General features: G+C 37.4%; 1 protein-coding gene across 1 annotated transcript; it reads left to right on the top strand.

The window, feature by feature from the left end:
• Positions 1–4,361: 4,361 nt before the first annotated feature.
• gal3st2 (galactose-3-O-sulfotransferase 2) lies at positions 4,362–18,775 on the top strand. Its single transcript, XM_053507683.1, has 4 exons — positions 4,362–4,455; positions 15,617–15,727; positions 16,190–16,790; positions 17,110–18,775. Exons 1-4 carry the CDS (start codon positions 4,382–4,384, stop codon positions 18,163–18,165), a joined length of 1,842 nt encoding a protein of 613 aa, XP_053363658.1. The 5' UTR covers positions 4,362–4,381; the 3' UTR covers positions 18,166–18,775.
• Positions 18,776–23,767: the final 4,992 nt, after the last annotated feature.

Here is a 23,767-nt window from a genome sequence, read left to right as displayed (position 1 = left end):
TTAAGTTCCTTTTTATTTTGGGACTGGACTACTCCAACTCTCTTCTAGCAGGTGTGCCTCTTTTTTCCATTTGACTTCTGCAATTTTTTTTCCAACTCCCATAAGTTTTCCCAGACCACACCACTGATCTGCTCTCTCCACTAGTTTCCTGTAGCTGTCCACATCAGATTTAAAACACCGATGCTTGCCTACACGGCCTACAAACAGTCCGGAACCCACTTGACGCAAAGCACCTATCACACGCCACACTGCACAATGTTCCCTCAGATCCTGGTCCCAACAGCTTAACTGGTTCCACCATCTCTTAGCAATCAAGGAAGTGTATAGACTGTTTTCTGTTCTAGCCCCTAGGTAGTGGAATTAGGTTCCTGTAGATGTCTGCAAAGCTGAGTCACTGGAAATCTCTAAAGGTTGTCGACAGTATATAAGTTTTTTTTTAAGTCGTGCAAATCACCACTTGAATAAAACATACAGAACATCTTTGGAATGAAAACACAACCCTATTCATACTGTATATCATTAGGCAACTGTATATATACAGTGTAAACTGTCTTTCAAAGGGGATATTTATTTGCTGTAATCATACTAGGCACTACTGCAGTACTCATAACATTTTCTAAAAGGACAAATTATTTAAAAATACTGACATGAGCAGAATTTAGAGCTTTGAGGGATGTAGGAACATCTTAAAAATTTTGGCCATACTGCAATTCTTATATGCAGCAGAACGTAGAGCAGGGCCAATTTTAATATCCGTATAATTATTAATTTATTTATTTCAGGCTTCAGATATACAGTACTTATACTCATGGCAGGTAAAGCTATACTTTGTTAAGGCTCAAAATTACTGGACTTTATTTGAGTACTGGCTTAAAGACCTTAGATTTGATTTAAATAGTGGCTTAGATACCTGGACTTGACTTGAGTAGTGGCTCAGGGACCTCCAACCTAACTTAGGTAGTAGTACAAGGACCTTTGACTTAACCTGGGTAGTGGCTCAGATACCTTAGACTGGACTTGACTAGTGGCTCAGCGACCACTGACTTAGTTTCAGAAATGTCTTCGGGACCTTGGACTTGAATTGAGTAGTGGCTTACGGACCTTGTACTTGATTTGAGTTAGCGTTTGAGTAGCGTTTGCATGTTGAAGTTAACTGGTTGCATAAGACCCTTAGACTCAATTTTTGTAATTGCTAAGGGATGAGCTTGCCTGGTTAGTGGATTAAGGACTTTGAATCTGACTTAAGTAGTCGCTTAGGTACCTTGGTCATGGTAAGATAATAGCTTAAGGAAATTGAACTCCACTTAAGTAAAGACTTACTGGTCTTGTCCTTCACTTGTGTAATGGCTTAGGGACCTGGGACTCAATTTATGTCAAAAAGTCCTAAAAGGCTCTAAATTTATGTGTGTTTCACTTGAAAGGAATGGAGAAAGGTTTTTTTTGGGTTCTTTGAACTTTGCTTCAATAGTTGCTTAGGAACTCGAGACTCATGCTGACAGCCTGAATTGAGATCCACTGACTTGGGATTATGCTAGGTAAACCAGGCCCTGACTACAACACCTATTACACATTTTACACCTATTACAATGACTTCTGTGTTAAAAACTCTCAAAAATCAGATAGTAATACAAACCTGTGTGCGGTAGTGGTGGTGGTGGGTGGGGTGGGGGGGTTGTTGTGGGGAGGGAGGGAGGGAGGGAGAGGGTCCAGTCGCTTATTGTGGGTCTCTGAATGGTTCTTTTTTCCCTTCCTTCAGTTTCTTTCCTCTTCTTCTCGTCAATACAACACAAAGTTGTCTTTATTCTCCAGGCACACTCAAAGCAAACAGGGTCTCAGCATCAGGTTTTGCTCTCTCTCTCTCTCTCTCTCTCTCTCTCTGTTGCTCTCTCTCTCTCTCTCTCACACACACACACACACACACACACACACACACACACACACACACAAGGTTAACAGTCACAGAATCAAAACACAAACAGACAGTTGAAGACAGAAAGACACAAGCAAAAATGCATTAGGAACCACGTGACGAAAATAACGTGTTTATTCTGGTGTTTTTATCTGATTCTGGACAAAGTGGAGGTTATGTACTTGCTGACTGGATTTTTAAGTTGTTGACACAACTGAATGGTTAATGAAGATGTTTATGCTGATAGACATGCTCATTAATTGAAAGCGAATCACACCATGTCCCAAGCATGGCTCAGCACCACAAGTTTCCCATAGATGACACTGTTAATAAAATTAATAGTATCATGTTGAAGTATTAAAAATCTGCTTTGAATGGCATAGTTTTTACAATGTATTTTTAAGCAAAAACCTACATTTCAATTTGACATTATGAGCTTACACTTAATAACACTGACCTTTATCCTGCTCCTCGCTGAGTCAGTATTATGCAAGAAGTCCAACTCATCTAATGTCTGAATGATAATTTATGTCTATAATTACAGGCAAAATTTTTATATTTGATATTTTAAACACAGCTACTGTTATACTGAATATTGTCTTTGTACAATATTAAAGTGTGTTTCATGAACTCAATCATTTAAGTGTGACAAATATGCAAAAATCAAACAAATACTTTTTCACAGCACATTACTTCATCCGGGGAGCAGATAGTTAAGGGTGGTGCTGTCGAACGAGGACATGAACCTCTGATCTACTGGCTCGGTAAAATGCCGGATGCACTTCCTGATGTAACCCTCCCAGGCTTGGCACGGGCACTAAGAATCCACTGGCACGGATTTGTCTTTTTTGGGAGACAAAAAAAGGTTTAAATAAAATACAAAAACGTAGTAAAATTTGAAGAACTAAATTTAGTTAGATATCAACTTTATGTACAGAGAATTATGGGGGGCCTGGAGCTTACCCCATACATCTTAGAGCACAAGGCAGGGTACACCCTGGACGCGGTGCCAAGCCATTGCAGGGTACACACTAGTGATGCGCGGGTCGGGTTGAGGCGGGTAAAGAAATTGTCACTTTATTTGCGGGGCGGGTCGGGGCGGGTCATTAAAAACAAAATTAAATAAAAAAATCAATGTATATTGCGTGCAATTCCCTATAGCCTATATTAAATATTTGGGAATATTTATTTTCATATTTTATTAAGTTCTTTGATAAGGTTACAGTACGTCACGTGACAAGTCATGAAAGCGCCAAGCAGCTACCGCTGGCAGTCACAACAAAAACAAAGAAATAAAAGTGAAGATGGAAGACGAGGCGCGGGAGAAATTGAGGTCAGGAATTTACTTCATTAAAAGAAAAAAGGGTCAGGCTGCTAAATCTAATGTTTTTGCATTCTTTTTTTCCACAGCGAATGTAAAAAAAAAGCTAAATAAACACTGACAAAAAGTCAGTGGTCATTTAGCGTAGGCTGTAAACTGTAGGCCTGCCTTATACAAATCTAAAATAAAAAAATGTTTAGCCTAGATTACAAACGTTGCTTTGTAAATGTTTAAAATGTGTATCATTATTATCAATGACCTGATTTATCGTTCATATTCATAATCATATGTTGTTGCCAGTTTACAGGACGATGTTTCCAAGCACTTTCAGGCTGAAATAAAGGCTGTTTTCATTTGATTTACAATGCCTAGTATGTCTATTTAATGGTCGCGGGTGCAGGGCGGGGCGGGCTGTAAAAATAGATACAGTGGTGCGGTGCGGGCTGGGGCGGAGACCGGAGTACCCGGAGAAAACCCACCAAGCACAGTGAGAACATGCAAACTCCATACACACAGACCCCAAGGTGGGAATCGAACAGTGCTAACCACTACGCCACCTGGCTGCCATATTAACTTTAAGATGTGATAAAATTTTATATATAGATATTTAGAATTTCATCATAGATATAACACATAATAAATAGACAGCAGGGCGGCATACTGAATAGCACTTGCACCTCCAGGGTTTGGGTTCGATTCCCTTTTCGGGTCTGTGTGCATGGAGTTTGCATGTTTTCCACATGGTTAGAGGGTTTCCTTACTGTATGTTCTCCAAAGACATGTAGATTAGGCTAATTGGCCCTCCCAAATTGCCTGTAGTATGTGAATGAGTGTGTGAGTGGGTGTATGTTTGTGCGCCCTGCAGTGGATTCGCACCCCCGCCTTGTGCCCTGGGATAGGCTCCAGCTCCCCCCCAAAAATATTATACTGTATATCCCATAATCTTGATGGTGCACATGTTATTTTGTAATTTAGTCTCTTTCTTTCTCTGTGTCTCTCTGGTCCTATCAGGTATGAGTGGGCGGAGTCTCGAGGTGGAGGCGGGGGTGGGCCCGGGTGAGAGTGGGTGGGTCAGTCAGGCACGGCGCAGCGCTCGGTCTGCATCACTATCCGCGTCTGGTGGCACGCGGTCGGAGTCGGACAGCGGCGCTATGAACCGGCAGCTGAGGCACGCGCTCCGGGAGAGAAACGCGTCTGTCTGGAGGTCCGTCCCGCCGTGGAGCGCGTGAGTCACTCAGTCGGCTTTATTCGTGCGGGACGCTTCAGTTTTCATGTCCGACTTTATTTCACAGATGAATAAGAAGGCTTTGGAAAGGGTTTGAGATTTTAACCTCGATTTCCATGTAAACAAAATGTGTTATTTAAGCTTTTTTTTATTATTATTATTATTGTCAGCTGAGCCTCATTAACCTCAAGCAGGGCTTCTGAAAGTTTGTGCAAACACCTCCAAAGTAAAAAAAAAAATAAATAAATAAAAAAGGAAAATTCTGAACTTATTAAATCCGTTCTAGCTTTTTATTCTTTAACCTGTAATAATAATAATAGTTTTATTAATAATAATAATAATAATAATAATAATAAAACTATCACTTCTTAAACTTCTATACTTAAACATACATTTTTGTTTGTTTTTGCTTTAAATTAGATTTAAAATGATGCTAACCTTAATACTCTTAATACTTTATTTGATCCTAATTCCCACCACTATCATGTACCTTATGAATTAAAAGCTAACAAACAAACGAAGCGATACACTCAGGGCCCCCTGTATACAGCCTACAGAACCACATGAACATCAACCCCACTCTGAGAACCCCTCCAGACTTTTATTTGGCTAAAATTATGCAAATTGTCCATAGAAATTCCAGTATTTCCTACTTAAAGGAAGTCAGTGTTTAATCTGCACAATACAGTATATTGCCAGCATTACTATGTGTTTAAACATTATTATTATTATAATTATTATTATTAATATCATTATTTAATTCTGTTTCATTTATTTTTTATTTTTTGTTACTTAAAACATGACATTGACATTTCTATCAGGTGACCGCAACGCTACCATGCGCCATGCCTTGTGAGAACATGATAACAACCCAGATTAATTTTATAAATATAATCCAAATGTTCACATACAGAGCCTGGAGGTGACCTCATAAGATTTGTTTTATCATACGTTAGATTAGATACAGACTGAAATTGAGATAACTTACGGTAATTTATGTTTGTTTGTATTTTGATGAGTGTCTTTTTTTTTAGTGACTGATATCAGATAGAAATCTTCACTGTCAAAATATTACTAAACTAACTAACTAAATAAATAAATAGCCTAAATAAATACATTTTAGGTTGAAATTAACTTATTAGAAAAAGTGAAAACATGGAACACTTAAAAAAAACATATTTTTATATAAGCGAATTATATAAAATAAAAAATTACTTTTTAAAATAAAGTTATTGACGCTTATTATTTTGAATATTAAATCTATTTTTAAGAACTGTAACATGTTTTTAATACATTTTCATAATAATGGGTTATAATTTATTCCTGAATAGAGAACAAGTGATGTGCAGAAACAGGGCTCTGATGAGGATCTAATAACATTTCATTAAGACAACATTTTCATGGAGGCTCAGCGGTTAGCACCTCCAGGGTTGGGGGTTCGAATCTCGCCTCAGGTCTGTGTATGTTCTGCCTGTGCATAGTGGTTTTCCTCTGGATACTCTGATTTTCTTCTACAGTCCAAAGGCAATTCAAATTCCAAATTGGCTGCTGTGTGTGTGTGTGTGTATGTGCATGCCTGTGCCCTGAGGATGGGTTGGCACGCCATTCAAGTTGTTCCCTATCTCAAGTTTGCTTTAAGTTCCTTTGAATAGCAGAATAGGTGGATGGATAGATGTTTATATACAGCCCATCTGACTAATCAATCAATTTCTCTTTGCTATCAAACAAATTGTTTTGTGTAATTATAATGACAGTATCTTTTGTCTTTCTTATTGCTCATATTATCTGTTCTGTAATATCTCCTGTGCAGATCAATTCAGGTAATATGTGGCTAAATTTCTGCACATAAGCGTGAGGTTTGACATGAATAGATTCATAAAAAAACAAAACAAAACAAAAAATCAGCCCAGCTCCAAGCAGTCACATGGACTCAGAGCTAAAAACAGCCCAACTGCAGTGAATTGTATTATATTTACGGTGATTGTGGAGATACAGGCTGGCTGGGGCGGAGCTGCGGGCCCGTGGTCTGGCAGCCAGCTTGGGTTCATGGAAGTCAGTTCTCTCTGTGGTTTGTGGGCCAGATGCAAGCATGCACTCGTTTGCTCTCTGAGAGAATACTTTCACTGTGCTGAGGTTTTCTTAGACCGTAAATCTAGAAAAATAACTCATTTGCTTTCTCATATTTTTTTGTCCCGGTAGCAGAGTCTCAGCTTTATGAGATAGAACGATGTAATTCTGGTCGTTTTCATGGTTGTTAACTAGAATCGCTGTTACTATTCATTTTCTAGAATGCTCACTGCGATAGTTTTTTGTTTTGTCTTTTATGTTTTGGTTCTATTTTAAAAATGTAACTGTTAGAATGTTAAACTGTTACAGTGTTTCATCATTAAAGTGTTATTTAAAAAAAAAGACCTAAAATAAAAAAAAACACTGTAATGACAACAGAAATTATTCTATAGTCTCTTTTCTATACTTTTGCAGTATGGAATTACAATGTACAATGTATTGGCACCCCTCTACCTTTGAGCACTACAGAGTGGATGTCATACACATGTTTTTGGCTGAACTTTGTTTCCATGCCGATGGATTCCATCACGGTCTGTCAGAAGGTGTTGATTGATCGTTTGTATAAGTAGTAGAAGTTTGTTCAGAGAGCGCCTGTGTGACAGTAAAAGTTTGTACAGACAGCCATACGTTATGTTGGAAGGAAATAAATAGAGACCATTAAAGGAATGAGAGTTGACTTTTGTTGACACGTGTAGTCATTTACATCTCCTTAAATCCTTAAATCCACCCTGTCACAGATAATAAAGTATAGGTTATGACTCACACTGAGACTCCTGTGGACCAATGCAGGTCGTGCATGTACAGTAAGATGAACTACGCTATAGTTGAACTTGCATGCAGCGGTTTTCGGAGGATTATTTTCAAAATTCCAAGAAGTCTGTTACTCTGAGTAATCACCCCAGACGCGCCTCTCGCTTTTTCATACGGTTTTGTGTCTATTTATTTTAAAGGCCCTGAATGCCAAAATCTCCCCGAGTCATTTGTTAGTGTTCTTTGGTAAACCATCCAAATGCTTCTGAGGTGTTAGTGATGATGGTGCTAATGCCAGCTGGAAGAGCTTTGCATCTTAAAAGCTTTTCCATTACACCTTGCCATTTTATCATCTATATCGGTACAATAGAGATCATTTTGCAGGTATAGAATTACTCCGGGGCTGTACAAAGTATTGGCACCCTCATGCATTAGTGGAAAAGGAGCACCACAGAACGGATGTCGTGAAGGGACACAAAAAGACGACATTTAAGAGAGCGATTTTTTGACTTAACCTGTAATATAGTAATTATTATATATTTCATCTAGAAAAAAAGGTGCATTAATATCCATTAGTGTCCTTCCTTATGAAAATGTTAATATGTTGCGGATGTCCTGACCACTTTGGGAGCTGCCCAAAACCAGCTTTGACCGGATCTTATTTGCCTAATTAACTCTGATCTGTCATAGGGTCCGTTTACTGTTTTTTATCTTGTATAAACACTGCTTGGCCAAAAAAATGCTCGTGCTCCCAGAACCACACCTGAGATATGAGATATGAGGCGTGCCATCGGTGAAGAAACTCTCAATAGATGTGATAACCTGGTGATTCAGTACATTCAGGTGGTCAGCTGACTTCATTTTATTGCCCCATAACGTTACTGAGTCTAGACCTGAGTAACTGATCAACCCCAGATCATAACACTGTCTCCAGAGGCTCGTACAGTGGACACTATGCATGATGATGCATCGCTTCATGTCCTTCACTTCTCACCCTGACACGCCCATCGCTCTGCAATAGGCTCAGTCTGAACTCAAATTCAAATTTTATTTGTCACATACACAGTCACACAGTACGATATGCAGTGAGATGCTTACACGACCGCCAGTGACCTTAAAAAAATAAAAGCTTATAGATAAGAAATAAATATGAATAAAAAGAAATACGATAGAAAATAAATTTAACTATGATAGAATAAAAATATACTGTACAAATAAAGACATTCACAATATAGCAAAATATAGAAATAAATGTATAAGAATTTAGTGTCAATAAAGAAGTAAAAATAACTGGGGGTGACAAATATAATATAATGTCTCTCTGTGTTGGTCATCTCATCCCTGTCTCTCATCAGGTCACATGACCTTTTTTCCATCGCTCCGAAATCCAATCTTTATGCTCTCAAGCAAACCGATGCTTTGTTTCTGATGAGTCTCACTAACAAGTGTTTTTTTTTTTAATGGACACACACAATTTTTTTTTTGAAGTAAATTATGTTTTTTTTAGATATAAAATAATAACATTTAATGACAAAAGTGCTGTTATTAACCTTGCAACGTTTACTGTTCTAGAACACGTAAGTAGTAGGTGTTTGTGCTGTTATATTTTATCTGGCTCTCGTTTTCACAGCAGTCTGAAATTTCGCACCTGGAAGTGAGACGAGTTATTTTGGACCAAGGCATTAGCTAAGTCATGGGTAGTTCACTTCACGGCGTTGTATGAACACCGCCGGATATTGAATGTTGAATGAGTTTTCCATACAAGTCATGCAGCGAGAGAGAGAGAGAGAGAGAGACTGGTCTCACACTGTTGCTCAGACTTGAACTTCAGACTATGTTTGGATGTAGACTGGGCCACCGTGATGCCCATATGTATGGATGTGTCTTGGGTTTTGGACAAAACACTCCTCTCTCCAGATGTTTCTCTGGCCGTTGGATACCATCATTATGGAGTTTTTTTTAAAAAGTTATTATTCCTCCCTGATGTTTGCATGCCTTTGTGAGTGTGTTTATCCATCTCCACGACAGTGATATTTATAGATGAGTGTGTTTCATCCAGCACAAGATTCCTTCTGTCAGACATCTCGTTCCACTCGCTGCAGGATTCGTACACCAAGCTTCAGAATCCAGCCATTTCACAAGAAGAAAAACAGTCTCTGCTTTATTTCTGACACTCTGCCCGCAAGCGAGTCAGTATTAATGTCCACGTCATTGTGGCCATAAAGGAAATAAAAGAAAGGAAGCAAGCGGAGCTAGAACCGACTCCAATGTCCGTCTATATTTAACTGTTCGGATTGAGTTTGGGAGCCACAGGGAGGCTGAAACTGTGAGTCTTTTAATGAGGTTAGCGCTGGTCTCGTGCCGCCTTCGAGTAGCACAAGGTCTGAATAAACGCAGTGAAATAAATAAATTCAACGAGCAAAGAAATTAAAATACAAATCAAACTATTTAAAAAAAGGGGGGAAAAAACAACCACGGTGGTAATAAATAAATAAACAAGCAAAAATTAATTTTTTTATAATTTTCCCCCATATGATAATGAGGGGGTGTGGTTTTCTCACCAAGTCAGGGAACCAGAGGAATTAGTCCTGTAGCAAATGTCTGCTGCTGGTTTCTCTAAATGCTTCCTGTGCCCTTAGGACGACACATGGAAGTGGTTTGTGTGATGGCTGGATCAGGAGAACGGGGCAGATCACTCACAGCACTGAGGGTCTTTTCTTTTTTCTTTTTCTTTTTAAATAAATAAACAACAGTTAACAAGCTCAAAATTATATTTAAATTCATGTGCTGGAAAGCAAAAAGTTCCTGCCTGCTTATCATTACAGTAAATACAGGTCCTTTTCAAAAAATTAGCATATTGTGATAAAGTTCATTTTTTTCTGTAATGTACTGATAAACATTAGACTTTCATATATTTTAGATTCATTACACACAACTGAAGTAGTTCAAGCCTTTTATTGTTTTAATATTGATGATTTTGGCATACAGCTCATGAAAACCCAAAATTCCAAAAAATCTCAAAAAATTAGCATATTTCATCCGACCAATAAAAGAAAAGTGTTTTTTAATACAAAAAAGTCAACCTTCAAATAATTATGTTCAGTTAAAACAATTAAAAGGCTTGAACTACTTCAGTTGTGTGTAATGAATCTGAAATATATGAAAGTCTAATGTTTATCAGTACATTACAGAAAGTAATGAACTTTATCACAATATGCTAATTTTTTGAGATGGACCTGTACATTAACATACACTCAGAGTCATGTTTTTATTTATATCCAGAATGTGTCGGAACAGTCATGTGGTTCAAATGACTCACTTCAAACAAGAAAAAATCCTTTATATAGTACTGTATCCTGCGTGGTATTATTTGCTATGTTTGTTTAGAATTGTAGCAAAATCTAGGAATAAAAATGGAATATTTATAGAACTCTTATTTTTATAGAATCACAATACAGATTGAATCAGCATCTGGCTGTTGTGATATTGTTTCGGACATTTCCTGGTGATTCTCATCCCTTGTCATTCATATGGACGTGATTGATGGACAGTACTGTACACAGAGGTTATTATATCAAGTCAAGTGAATTACCTAAGCCTTTTTGCAGGATCTTAGTAATGCAACAATCAAAAATTTTATTTGTCGAATTTATAAAAAAAAACATGTTTATAGCTGCTGTAACGCATGTAACCTCTGAAGGAAATGAAGATTAAACTCTGAAGAACACCATCTGGCCCTCTGGATTCGCCTGTTAAGGGAACCTGAGAAAGTATTTGGCTGTCCTTCGCATCCAGACGCCTGTTAGAGAGGATTTCCCTTTCAGCTTCTGCAGCATGCTTAAAGTGTTCTGCTGTAGCCTTAACAAACGAGCTTTTCCATTACATGCTGGGTCACGACACTCTGAGTTTCCACTTCACCATCATATGTGTGACTACGTCCCCCTGCACGATGTATTCTACACTTCTCCATTATACCCATGTCCATTAATGGAGAAGGAAAATCACTGGGTGGATATTAGAGCTGTGAATGGTACGGTGGGTAGGATGTCGATTTGATTCAATTAGATTTTTTGTGCATTGCAATTTTATATTCAGTTTGATTCAATAGCACTAATGTTTATTGTCTCATTCGTCTCAGGCAGCTATATTACTTACAGGTTTTAAAGTAAAACTGAAAACTATGGAAAGGATCTTATAGGGCTGTAACAAAAGTATCACAAAAGTGGGCAAAACTTTTTTTTTTTATTAACCGCCATAGGTCAGTAAAATAAAACTTCTTGGTGGAGTAATTCCTCCTCAATGCAAAGGTATTCTTCCACACAGTCTCCATCACAAGCCATGCATTTGCATCATGGACCTCAAAGCAATTTGTCTTCAGTGCGGGTTCCTCTTCTTTTAAAAAAAACTACTTTCATCTGTGCACATTGCTCTTGTTGATGCAAATTGGTGCAAATGCCAGTACCTTTGTATAGAGAAAGATTTTTGAGATGAACTATGTCCAATTTAAACAATCTGTCAATTAATAACAAAAGTCATGCTATTACGTTTGGTACAGCCCTTCTACAGGTATGGTCATTAGCAATGCGCGCTTTTTCCTGCGAAATGCCACAATTTGGCGCACACCGTGCCGCGAAATCCCACAAGCAACATTCGGGAATTTAAATAAATGTTTTGTGTTTTACTGAATATCCGCCAGATGGCACATGGAAGGACTGTACAACGAAGAATTGTGTATAATTACTTAGCCTAAAACAATATTGTTTCCAATGCTGAAGCAAACATGAATTTTATTTTGTTTTACGACAGATCTTTCATGATGAAACTTTGTACAGTATATGTGCTTCATATTATTTTCATAATGATGAAATGAGATGCCCTAAATCGTGCCTTAACAATCATAATAAAAAGTTTGTTATATAGTTTTTGTAATGTTTTAACAGGAACAAAACAATGAAAGACATGGCAATGCCTCGGTTTAAATGGTCTCGAAATTAATTAAATTTCCTGATAGTAGGCTATCTGATAGTGTCAAATATGCGAATGTCCTGATTAGTGAATATGTCAACATGTCTTCGTTAAAACGTAAAAAACGTTGTGTCAACATTGAGCACCATCAGAAGAGACGAATGAAGATATATATATACAGTGGAACCTCGGATTACGAGTAACGTGGTTTACGAGTGTTCCGGAAGACGAGCAAAGATTTTTAAAATAAATTTTGACTTAAAAAACGTGCACTGTCGGGGTTCACGAGCTCCGAGTATCATGTATAAAGCATGCTCTCCTTGTTTGACACAAAGTGTCGCGTCATCACAACTGAGCCAACAGTTTTTCTCTCTCTGGCGCCGCGGGTATTCATCTCCCCTGCTGGGTCTTAGTGCTCGTCTCTTACTGGTATAATCAATCCGTGTGTGTGTGTGTGTTTCTTTCTCTTGTGCTGCAAAATGAGTGTATGTACATGTACATGCGCGCATAATTTGACACCGTCGGTTCACTCACACACACACACGCTCTCTTTCTCTCTCGCCTTTACTGTGTGTCAGTGTTTGAGTGTGTGTGTTATGTGTGTGTGTGTTTTTCTTTCTCTTGCGCTGCAGAGTGTGTGTGTGTGTTATGTGTGTGCGCGCGTAATTTGACACCGCGCAGATTCGCACACACACTCTCTCCTCGTTAGTGTGTGTCAGTTTTTAAGTGTGTGTTATGTGTGCGCGCGCGCGTAATTTGACACCGTTGCCGGTTCACACTCTCTCTCTCTCTCTCTCTCTTCTTTAATGTGTGTGTGTGTGTGTGTGTGTGTGTGTGTGTGTGTGTGTGTGTGAAACAGAGAGGGGGTGCTTCACATACACACAACCCGGCACGGTGTTAAATTACGCTCGCACACACATAACACACACTTAGCAGTGCAGGAGGGAGAAAAACACACACACACACAGCGCCTGTTCGCATAAATGGAAACACTTATTGGTTGGGATTTATTTTAACTTTTTTTAAGGTTACATGCAGGTTAATTTGTTTTACTTTCACTTTATATTTTGTGTTAATTATTTTTATGTATTTATTTTTTTGGGCTGTGGAACGAATAATTTTAATTTCCATTATTTCTAATGGGAAAATGTGCTTTGATTTACGAGTGTTTTAGAATACGAGCCCGCTTCCGGAACAAATTATGCTCGTAATCCGAGGTTCCACTGTATATCTTTATTCGTGACTTCTAATGGTGCTCAATGTTGGGGTTTCACTATATATCATCAGTGCGCGAGACAGAGTGTGTTCACTCCGCTCCGTGTTCAAATAGTTAATTTTTTTTAATAATCAAATGTCTCCGCGTCGTGCGACACAACAAATTGATTATTACATAACAAATCGATTTTTATCAGTTTAATCAATTCATTGTTGCAGCCCTAGTTTTTTAAAATAGTAATCATCATGCTTTTTTGCTGTTTGTGTCCAGCATTGAATAATTATTTCATCATCATAATTATTTCTGGAAATACTAGCTGGAATGTAATTGTGAATTTATGACTGAAATAAAGCTGTTCATTGGCGTGCGTGAACCCGTCGCTCGTACTTTCACTTTACAAAAGGCAGCGTTTTTATCACAAGGCTGATAAACGTGTGTGATTTATCATTAAAAATGTAGACATATACTGTAGGCGAGTTTTAGATGAATAAACAAGACAGAGCGGACGTCTCTGCCTAAATTTTTTTTTTTCCCAGCAAAACATAAAATAGATTTAAAAAAACTTAAAAATTATTAATGATAAAAATAAAATCAGACTTAATAGTTGGAGTTGATGCTTTTCTTTTTATTTACTGTATGGACAGTCGTATAATGCTTCCTCTGGAGAATAAACAAACCTGGTCGATTGTCCTGAATCTCTTGAGCAGTAGAGGACCATCGGAAACATTTAGTGAAATGCAATTCTAATGCACAGAAAAAAATTTACTACACAGCAAAAATATTATATTATATCATGACGAATAATTCTCTCAGGGAGTTACATTATAAAAGAATCAAAATTAGCTGGGGGATTTTTCACCTCTGTACACATGAGCAGAAATAAATAAATGAAAAACAGCTGGAACACTGAGAGAACATCCAGGACTTCAAAAAGTTTTCATAATTTTATTCATCATTGAAGTTATTTTGTAGATTCTGCCTATTTCTTTTTGTTTCCCTCGTACCTTCTCGCATTTATTTTCGTCACGTATACAGCGTCTGGAGCGTGCCGGATGTGTGTGTGTGTGTGTGTGTGTGTGGAGGAAATCATTATCGGTTCCACATGGAAAAGACTTCTGCTGCTTAGAAGTTTATTTGTAGTAGATTTGAAATATTTGTGGTATTCGTCAGCGAGACAGGAAGAGTGCGTAAAACCAGCTGTCTCAGCAGCACTGTGGGTTCCTGCGCCCGTGTGTGTGTGTGTGTGTGTGTGTGTGTGTGATGAAATCATGTTCAGTAAAAAAAAGTAAATTTAAACAAGTGACAAAAACTTGAGCTTTGCCAGAAGAGCGGGAAAAAACACTTCTCTTTCTCCTTAATCACTTATTCCTGCTTTTTTCTTTCCTTCTTTCTTTTTTATGCTATTTATTTTTTCATCATGTTGCTATTCACTTCTCTATCTCTCTTTTTTGTTCTTTTAACTTTTTCTGCTTTTTATCTTGGCCTGTTTTCCCTAGTCCTTCCTTATTTCTTTCTTCTTTCTTTTTTTCTACTCTTTCTGGATTTTTGTGTTTTGTTCTTTCTGTTCGTATGGTGTTCTTTTTTGTCTTTCTTCCTTTTTTATTTTTTATATTTCAGTTTTTTGTTTATTTCTATTCTTTCAATTATTTATTTTTTTACACATTATTCTAGTTTTCTTCTTCTTCCTCTCTTGCTTATATCTATTTTGTCTTCTTTTAATTATTGTCTTTTCTTAATTTCTATATTTTCCCTTTTTATATTTCTTTTTGTTTCCTTCTTTTTTTTCTTTCACACCTTTTCTTTTTTCCTTTTCTTCTTTCATTATCTTATCTCGTCATCCTTTCTTTTTGCCTTTAATTTGTTTATTTTTTTATTTTTTATTTTTTCATTCAGCTTTTTTTTAGCGTTTTATTTCGTGCTTTTTTTCTTTATTTCATCAGAAATTTGTTTGCTTGATTGTTTCATCTCCTTATAGGTCTTCTTTTCTTTTTTTTTTAAATTTTAAATAGTAATTTATCCACCACCAAACAAACTTAAATGTTCGAATACTTGTTTTGTCATTTCCTTTTGGAAAGTTAGAATTTTTTTTTTTTTTTTTCTGACTGACTGACTGTGTGTGTGTGTGTGTGTGTGTGTGTGTGTGTGTGTGTGTGTTACTTACAGGTGTGTAAGGGCAGGTTTTTACAGACACCTGCGTTTGATCTGGCATGCGTTGATGTTCCTGACCGTCCTGTGTGTGGCGCTGCAGTTACTGAGCGTTGTTCGTCAGTCTTGGTGAGTTCTCAATGTCTTTTGATTAATTTACAAATTGATATGATTTAAATCAGTACCAAGATGATTCCTTCAGCATTAATGCAATTAAAGTCAGCACCTCTATAATATGATTTAGCGTCAGTATGATTTAATTCAGCAGAATAGGATTCGATTCAGCCTCATTAGCACCAAAATGATTTGATTCAGCACCACCATCCTTAATTCCGGATTGATCCAATCTAATTTAATTCCCTTCATTTATTTAACTTGCATTAATTTGTGCTAAGGCAGCACAGTGTCATAGTGATTAGCCCTGTGATCTTGCACCTTCAGGGTCGAGGGTTCGAGCTCTAACTCAGATCTCGGGTTCCTCTCAGTCTGTTTAACCAGGGCTGAGCTACACTACATGGATTTTTAAATCATAGATAAACTGGAACAATCCAAACTAAACTCGTAACAGTAGAGTTTCTTTTTTTCCCTCAGGAACAACAAGCCCAGCCAAACTGACCACCAGCTGATCAATCCTCTTTCCAACGAACAGCAAGATGCTCCGCCTAACATGGAGACCGTTCATTCAAACCAAGCGGCCCGGCGTTTCCAGTGGAGCGTTGGAAAAGTCAAGGGGCCGAATAAAGCTTTAGAACCTACGAGCAAAAATCTGGATACAACTTCAGCTCGACGTCTCGCTAGCACATCCGGTAGAATTCCAGCCCCAAATCAGCAAGCGAGGAAAGCAGATGGGCCGCATGACCCCAGAGGTGATTGGGTGGTTGCCCGGGAAGTCATAAAAAAATCACAAGTCCAAAATTCGTCACGGAGGGGAACTAGTGATCAAAATGGCACGTGTCAACCTAAGAACCATATTGTCTTCCTGAAAACGCACAAGACGGCCAGCAGCACCATCCTCAACATCCTGTATCGCTATGGTGACACACGCAACTTGACGTTCGCGCTGCCAGTGCACATGCACAGCCAGCTCTACTACCCGAACTACTTCATGTCACACTTTGTGGAGGGCGCGAGGTCTCGCCGAGTGACCGAATTCCACATCATGTGCAACCACATGCGCTTCCGAGGCACTGAGGTCAGAAATGTTAATGTGAAAATGAGCTAATGAGACTTTTTTTTTTTTTTTTTTTTTTTAAAGAAAAAATTGTTTCAAATTATTTGGTCTTTTCACTTAATTCAACCCATTAGCTGATTAACAAGCCTGAACTGGGTTCAACTGGGATTATGTAGCCTTTTCGATGCTTCTTGGTTGCTGATGTTTCAGTGACTAAGAATAGATTTTTTTTTACCAGCGTACTATATTAAATGTTATCTGTACTGTATTAAACAAACTCTTTACTATAATAAAAATGCAATATGTGTACTAATCGAAATGCTAAATATCTATCTCTCAGGTGAGGAAGATCATGCCCCAGGACTCTTTTTATTTCTCCATCCTGCGCAATCCAGTGTCCATGATGGAGTCCCTCTTCACGTACTACAAAGCGATCCCAGCGTTCCGCAACTTCAGGACCCTCAAGGACTTTCTGCTCGACAATGGACGTTCTTTCAATGCTTCCTTGCCTAGTAATCATTATGCGCGTAACATCCTGACCTTTGACTTTGGCTTTAACAACTCCGCTCTGTTGGATGAAGCTGAACTGGATAAACGAGCCGTGGCTCTAATTTCCGCTGTGGAAAGCGAATTCCATCTAATACTGATTGTGGAGTATTTTGACGAGTCAATGGTGTTGCTTAGACACGCGCTCTGCTGGACACTGGATGATGTCGTGTCCTTTCGTTTGAACAGCCGAAGCGAGAATTCGCGCAAACCGCTGAGTGCGGAAATGGCTGAGCAGGTGAAGAAGTGGAGCTCGTTGGATTGGCGGCTGTACCAGCACTTCAACGCTAGCTTCTGGAGGCGGATAGATTCGTTGCTAGGGCGCGATAAGCTCCAAGAGGAGGTGGAGCTTCTTAGAGCTAGAAGGGCAAAACTGGAGAAAACCTGCCTTTTAGATGGCAAGGCTGTGGATCCAAGTCACATACAGGATTTGTCATTAAAACCTTTCCAGTATGGCGAAGCAGTTATCCAGGGATATAACATCCGCCCAGGATTGGACAACGGAACGCACCAACTTTGTCAGAAGCTCATCATGCCTGAGCTTCAGTATACCTTAGCGCTCTATGTTAAACAGTTCCCTGATATCGCTGCTAAAATCACAGCTGTGAAAAATGCAGCAGAACTGAAAAAAAAGCACACGCCCGTTGCAAAACCCATCAAAACTGCGAGGAGTAATGGCACCGGCGCAGATGTTGCTGAGAAGCGCAGCTTGATCGATCAAAGGAGGACAGATTCTGTTAGAAACAACAGCAGCTTACTAACCGGCACTCATCATCATGTGCAAAAAGCTAATATTCCTTTATTAGCGAAAGACAATATGGCTGGTAAGGGTAATGCTAAACCCAGCTAAAGCTAAACAACCCAAAACATAAAGACATATGAACCTGACCTGAACAGTGAATTATGCTAAATGTGCCTTGCTGCATTGTACATTAATGACCTCTTAATGTTGTTGTGAAGATATTCATTTGTTAAAGGTTGTAAATGAAGAAATGAAAAAAAAAAAAAATACAAATGAATGTCAACACCGTTGTTGGTTCTTTTACTCTAGATTCGCTTCGCTAGATCCTTCCAGGGTCTTAATAATGTGGCTAATTTATTAGCTAAAGGAAATACTTGTGACATTTTCTGTCTTTTTCTGAAATCTACGCATTCCTGCGCATTCAGATGATGACTTCTTTTTCTTCTTCTTTTTTATCTTCTTCTTCTTATTGTTATTATAGTGTAGATGAAGACGACTAGCAATAATTCTGTGATCATCGTTGATCATTAATACTTGTCAAATCTCATATATAAGTCTAAGAAAGGCTGTTTTTCTGTGATATGGTATCTACGGGTGTATGTCCTCTTAATGAAATCTGTCAAATCAATTGAAGTGATTGGATTTTGTCTTGAAAGAGCAATAACCATATGTAAGGGGGAAAAAAAAAACAATAATCAAAATTAAACGAAAGACGATTCAGGTGTCACTTATTAAGAACCAGAGGTGGAAGGTAACTATGTAAATTTACTTTGTAGATATATATATATTTTTTACTTTTACTCCACTACATCGTGTGGTGAAGCAGATATCTGTACTTTTACTTCACTACATTTTTGCATGGCATTGTGAGACATAACATGGTATATGAAGCAGGAATTTTGACATCTGCTGACAATTATGTGTTTCCCTTGTGTTAATACTCTATACAGTTAGAGGCCTTTGAAGAGGCTTTTGAAATTTAAAGAAGGGTGTTTTGGTCTTTTTACTTATAATATATTGTTGGGGTTTATACAAGTACAGGATTTGTGCACTTTGCCCACCAATATTAAGAGAATATTTATGTATTAATAATTAATATTAATTGATAGTTTTTCACTGCGTGTATTGGTTAGCACTTTCGCCTTGCACCTCCAGGGTCTGGGTTCGATTCCCAGCCAAACACGGTTCCCGTCTCTTGTGTACAAATTAGGCTAATTGGCTGTAGTGTGTGTGTGTATATGTGTGTCCTGCAATGGATTGTCACTCTGTCCAGGGTGTACCCGGCCTCATGCCCTAAGTCTCCTGGAATAGGCTCCAGGCCCCTGCAACCCTGAATACAGGATAAAGTGTTATAGACAATGAGTAAGTGAGTTTTTTTTTTTATTGCATGTTTATATTTATTGCTTATTGTTCTATTTAAAAAAAAAAAAAAACCTATCTACAAACAGTAAATACAATTGTTCTATTTATGTTTGTAATAATTATAAATAATGTTTACATCAGGCCTCATTTATCAGTTTTTTAGTAAAGTTGTGTATAAATGTTTTCATTTATCAAAACAAGCTGAGCATCTTAACGGAGTTTACAATGCAATTGACATTAAGCCACTCCCAAAGAAATCCATAAAAGCCAAAGAGTGATGAAAAATAGTAAATGGCGAGAAAATGTTAAAAGGTAAATTTTCCAGTAATGCAGCACATCAGCTCCAACTGGTACACACATAAATTAATCTTTTTTCTCCCTTTTTCTGTTTGTGTGTTTTGGTTAAACAGAGTGCCATTACTTTTGTTCCTTCAAGTTATGGATTTGCATAGGATCCCTTTCTTTCACATCATTTATAAAAACAATTCATGAGTTTATATGCAAACTTGCAAAAACTCAGGAACACTTTTAGTATTTAAAAGCTTTTCCTAAATTCAGAGGATTTTCATGAACATGCATTCCTATGCAATTTACGAATAAATTTTTTTGCATTATAAATGAGGTCTAATGTAGATTAAAATTTAGTTACAAAGCCTTATGCATTTGTAACTCTGATTTGAAACAGAAATAAGAAATAAAGATCACTAAAATACTTTTTCATACTAGTCACTTTTAGATTGTGTTATGCTGTATATACTGTATATAAAAATCAAAAACAGCTTTAACCTTTTTTAGCCAACTGAGCTACAATTGCTCTTCTATTGGATCGGACTTCACAGGCCAGCCATCACTCCCTACGTCACCAGTTCACTGGTTTTCCTTTCTTGGAGCACTATTAGTAGTTACCACTTCAGACTGAGAGCATCCTACAAGTCCTGCAGTTCCGAGTCATCTGGCCATCACAATTTCCCCCTTGTTACAGTAGCTATAATTACAGTTTCTTATTACAATGGAACCTGGAGGTGGGTGGGATATATTAGGCAGCAAGTTGATGTGTAGATATAAGGATCTGAGTGACTGACAAGGGCTACGTTGCGATGGCTAGAGGACTGAGTCGGAGCAACTCAAAAACTGCAGTTCCTATGAAAATTGGTCCAAGGAAGGAAAACAAGGTAATGGGTGGCGAAGGCTCATTGATGTGTGAGAAGCAAAGGCTGGCCCGTGTAGTCTGATCCAATAGGAGAGATACCAGTTGCTTAAACTGCTGATAAGGCTAATGCAGGTTCCAGTAGAAAGTTTAGCCTACTCAATAGTGGTGAGTGGTTTTTATGGTATGCCTGATCAGTGTATACATTTGTATTGTTCCACTTTTGGTAAAAGTTGGATGTAAAATGGGTCATTCTAAACCAATATCACATAAGGGTTAATTGAGTTTCTAAATTTGGCCAACCCTTCAAGCTAATTTTGAGAATACCTTTGGGGTTAGGGATGGATTTGTGTCAGACGTACTCATAATTATAATGTAAAAGGAGTTGAAAAAGAACACAATAATGACTCCAGAAGCAAGACTTTGTAAATTTGCTTGCAGTTAGTTAGCTTCACTAGATCCTGTGCCTTTTTTTCTAACAAATCAAGACTAACTTTTTAGCAAGGGAAAATATTTATAAATCTTTCAAATGAAGATGGGGGTATGTACATTGTATCACTTTGTAATTCACTTGTAAGGAACTATTTTCAAAAAAAACTTTTGTTGACAACTTTCACAAAATGCTGCAATAGTTAGCAGTACGCATGGAAGTGTTAGGATGATTGAAGGTCTATATGAAGGATTTTTGAGCTTACATTAGAAATAAAGGTTTTCCTAACTCTTTCATTTATCCAATTTTGCAAAGCAGTGAAAACAATTAAACTGAAATGCAATAAACATAAAACTATTAAGGCAAACATCAATGCTAACGTAATTACAAGGGTAATGTTACATTTCTTGGATAACTGTGAAAGAATTCTTACATAGTAAAATTTGTGTAATTTTGTTTCAGTTGTGGAAACAAAAGTCGAGGTGAAATAGCTTTTCATTATAGAGGTAAGCGAGGGTGATAAACGGCAATTTTTCTGTTGTAAACATCGACTATAAGGCTATGCACACTGTTGTTACCATTGTTAGTATAAGAACCCTCAAACTTCTGATATTGGGGTGAATGATTTTCTGTTGTGCCACGCAGGAGCTCTGTGGGAATGTTTTCATCATTTATATATAGCTAGTTCTAGCTACTGTACAAGGGTAGGTTTACAAAGTGGAAAATTGTACCTGGCCAAGCAAACAGTGTGATCTTTGAGCAAACAATAATGGAACATGCAATAGGTGAAAGATTCTGACGAGCAAAACAAAACCACATCAAAATTTGTTATGAAAGTAAAAGCTCTTTATTTAGTCCAGTGCTTTGTTTTTGCAGTCTTTTGTAAGTTCCGTTAACTTCATTTAATTCATGTTACTTTGGAAAGAAATAAAGCTGAATAAACACTGTTACACGGCCACTTAAACATACTCACAACTTCAGAATGTAGCTACTTGTGTTTTAAAGAAAGCATTTTTACTTTGCATTTGCATGCAAAACCATGCTTTGCGTAAATTGTGTAATTTGCGCTGTTTAGTGTGACTATTTTTATTATATATATATATATTGTAGCGTTTTTACGCCGGGAAGAATGCTGGAGAGACGAGTGAGCTTATTTGCTACCCAATGCAATGGCTGGGAGTACTTTATTAAGCACACAGCATGTAAGGCATGAGCAGCACCTTCACTCAGGAGCCTACATCCAATTCAGCACTAGCTTGAACTGGAGCACATTTCACACGTCACACACCCCTCACACAACAGGGCCGAAGCCACCAACCCAAACACCTTTCCCCAACATGGTGAATACACCGACATGTCTGCAAAGCATGCTGGTCGTCAGCCGCCGCCCCGCCCACGCCACAATATATATATATATATATATATATATTTTAATAGCACACTTATAGTATGTATTGATTTCTTCACATTTAAGTTTACTTTTGCAATGAAACGCACGTTTCTTTTCTATTCCACTTTTACTTGAACAAAATGCAGATTATGTCCAAATGTTGCTTCTTTAGTTTTTATATTTAGCGCTACAAAACTATCAATGGAACCTTTTAGCATCGGGCTAACTGTATTGCAAAACTAATGTGGTTTCTATCTTGTATATTATATTTTACTATGAATTTATTTTATTTATTTTGTAATGTTATGATTTCATGATAGGATGCACTTAGCACAATGCTCAATGATACTATAACTTGTCAAAAAGTTTAAACTTTGCATTTTATTATGAAAAGTTAGCAAAACATATCACATTATATATATATATATATATATATATATATATATATATGTAATAAATAAATAAAATTTTTAATGCATTTTACTAACTTGCAAAGATTGAACTTTAGTGACATAATGAACAAAATTATAATTTAAGCTTTTTTGTTGTTGCTGAAATTAGCAAAATTGGCAAACTTTGTGTGGGTTGTTTTTACAGTTTGGGGAAAACTTATCAAATGCTGTATGTAAAATCTAAAAAAAATAAAATCAAAGATATTATAGAAGTGTATCATGGGAACTGTCAGAGCAGACTGGTTCTGTATTCTGTTTGGTATTTGTTGCTTTAATTAATACGGGTTTATGTAATAAAATGTGAAAATTCAACCTTTTGATTCTTTCCTGTATATTTGGTTATTCTGGTTTCAGCTTTGGAATAATTTGGCATTTTACTGTTGACTTATACATAAATGTATGGTGTAATAAAAAAGTGCAATCCATAAACAACACTGAGTTTCTCTATTTTTAGTGTGTGTCTGTGCAGCATGGTGCTAGGGAGAAACATTTAATCTCACAGGTTATATATTGATTTACAGGTTTACAGTATATCATTCATTACACTGTATATCCTTCTAATTGGTCACAAGTAACTCTGATCTTATCAGCAAGTCAAAAAAAAATTTTTTTTCAGTTAGATGAAAAGTAATGGTACCCTATTAAACAAGAATGAGTAGCGAATGTGTGTCTATGTTAGCTGTAGCTGACGAATTTGTGATTGTCGGGCCGTTTTACTGAATCATTTAGTTCATGTCGCACATGGGTGCTCTTCCCCTGTTGCCATTTTCAGCTTGTGGGCTTTGCCTTTTATGGACGTTCATGGGTGGGGCTCATAAATGATGTTGACTGTTTAAATTTATAGACAAATACACGTGAGTATGAAGCGAGTCAGTTAAAAAAAATTATAAATCTGAAGGCATTTGACCTACTGTATGAAAACATGTACA

The sequence above is a fragment of the Clarias gariepinus genome, chromosome 11 (genome assembly GCF_024256425.1).
Source record: "Clarias gariepinus isolate MV-2021 ecotype Netherlands chromosome 11, CGAR_prim_01v2, whole genome shotgun sequence".
NCBI classification, from domain to species: domain Eukaryota; kingdom Metazoa; phylum Chordata; class Actinopteri; order Siluriformes; family Clariidae; genus Clarias; species Clarias gariepinus.
This window is presented reverse-complemented; position numbering and strand designations above follow the sequence as displayed.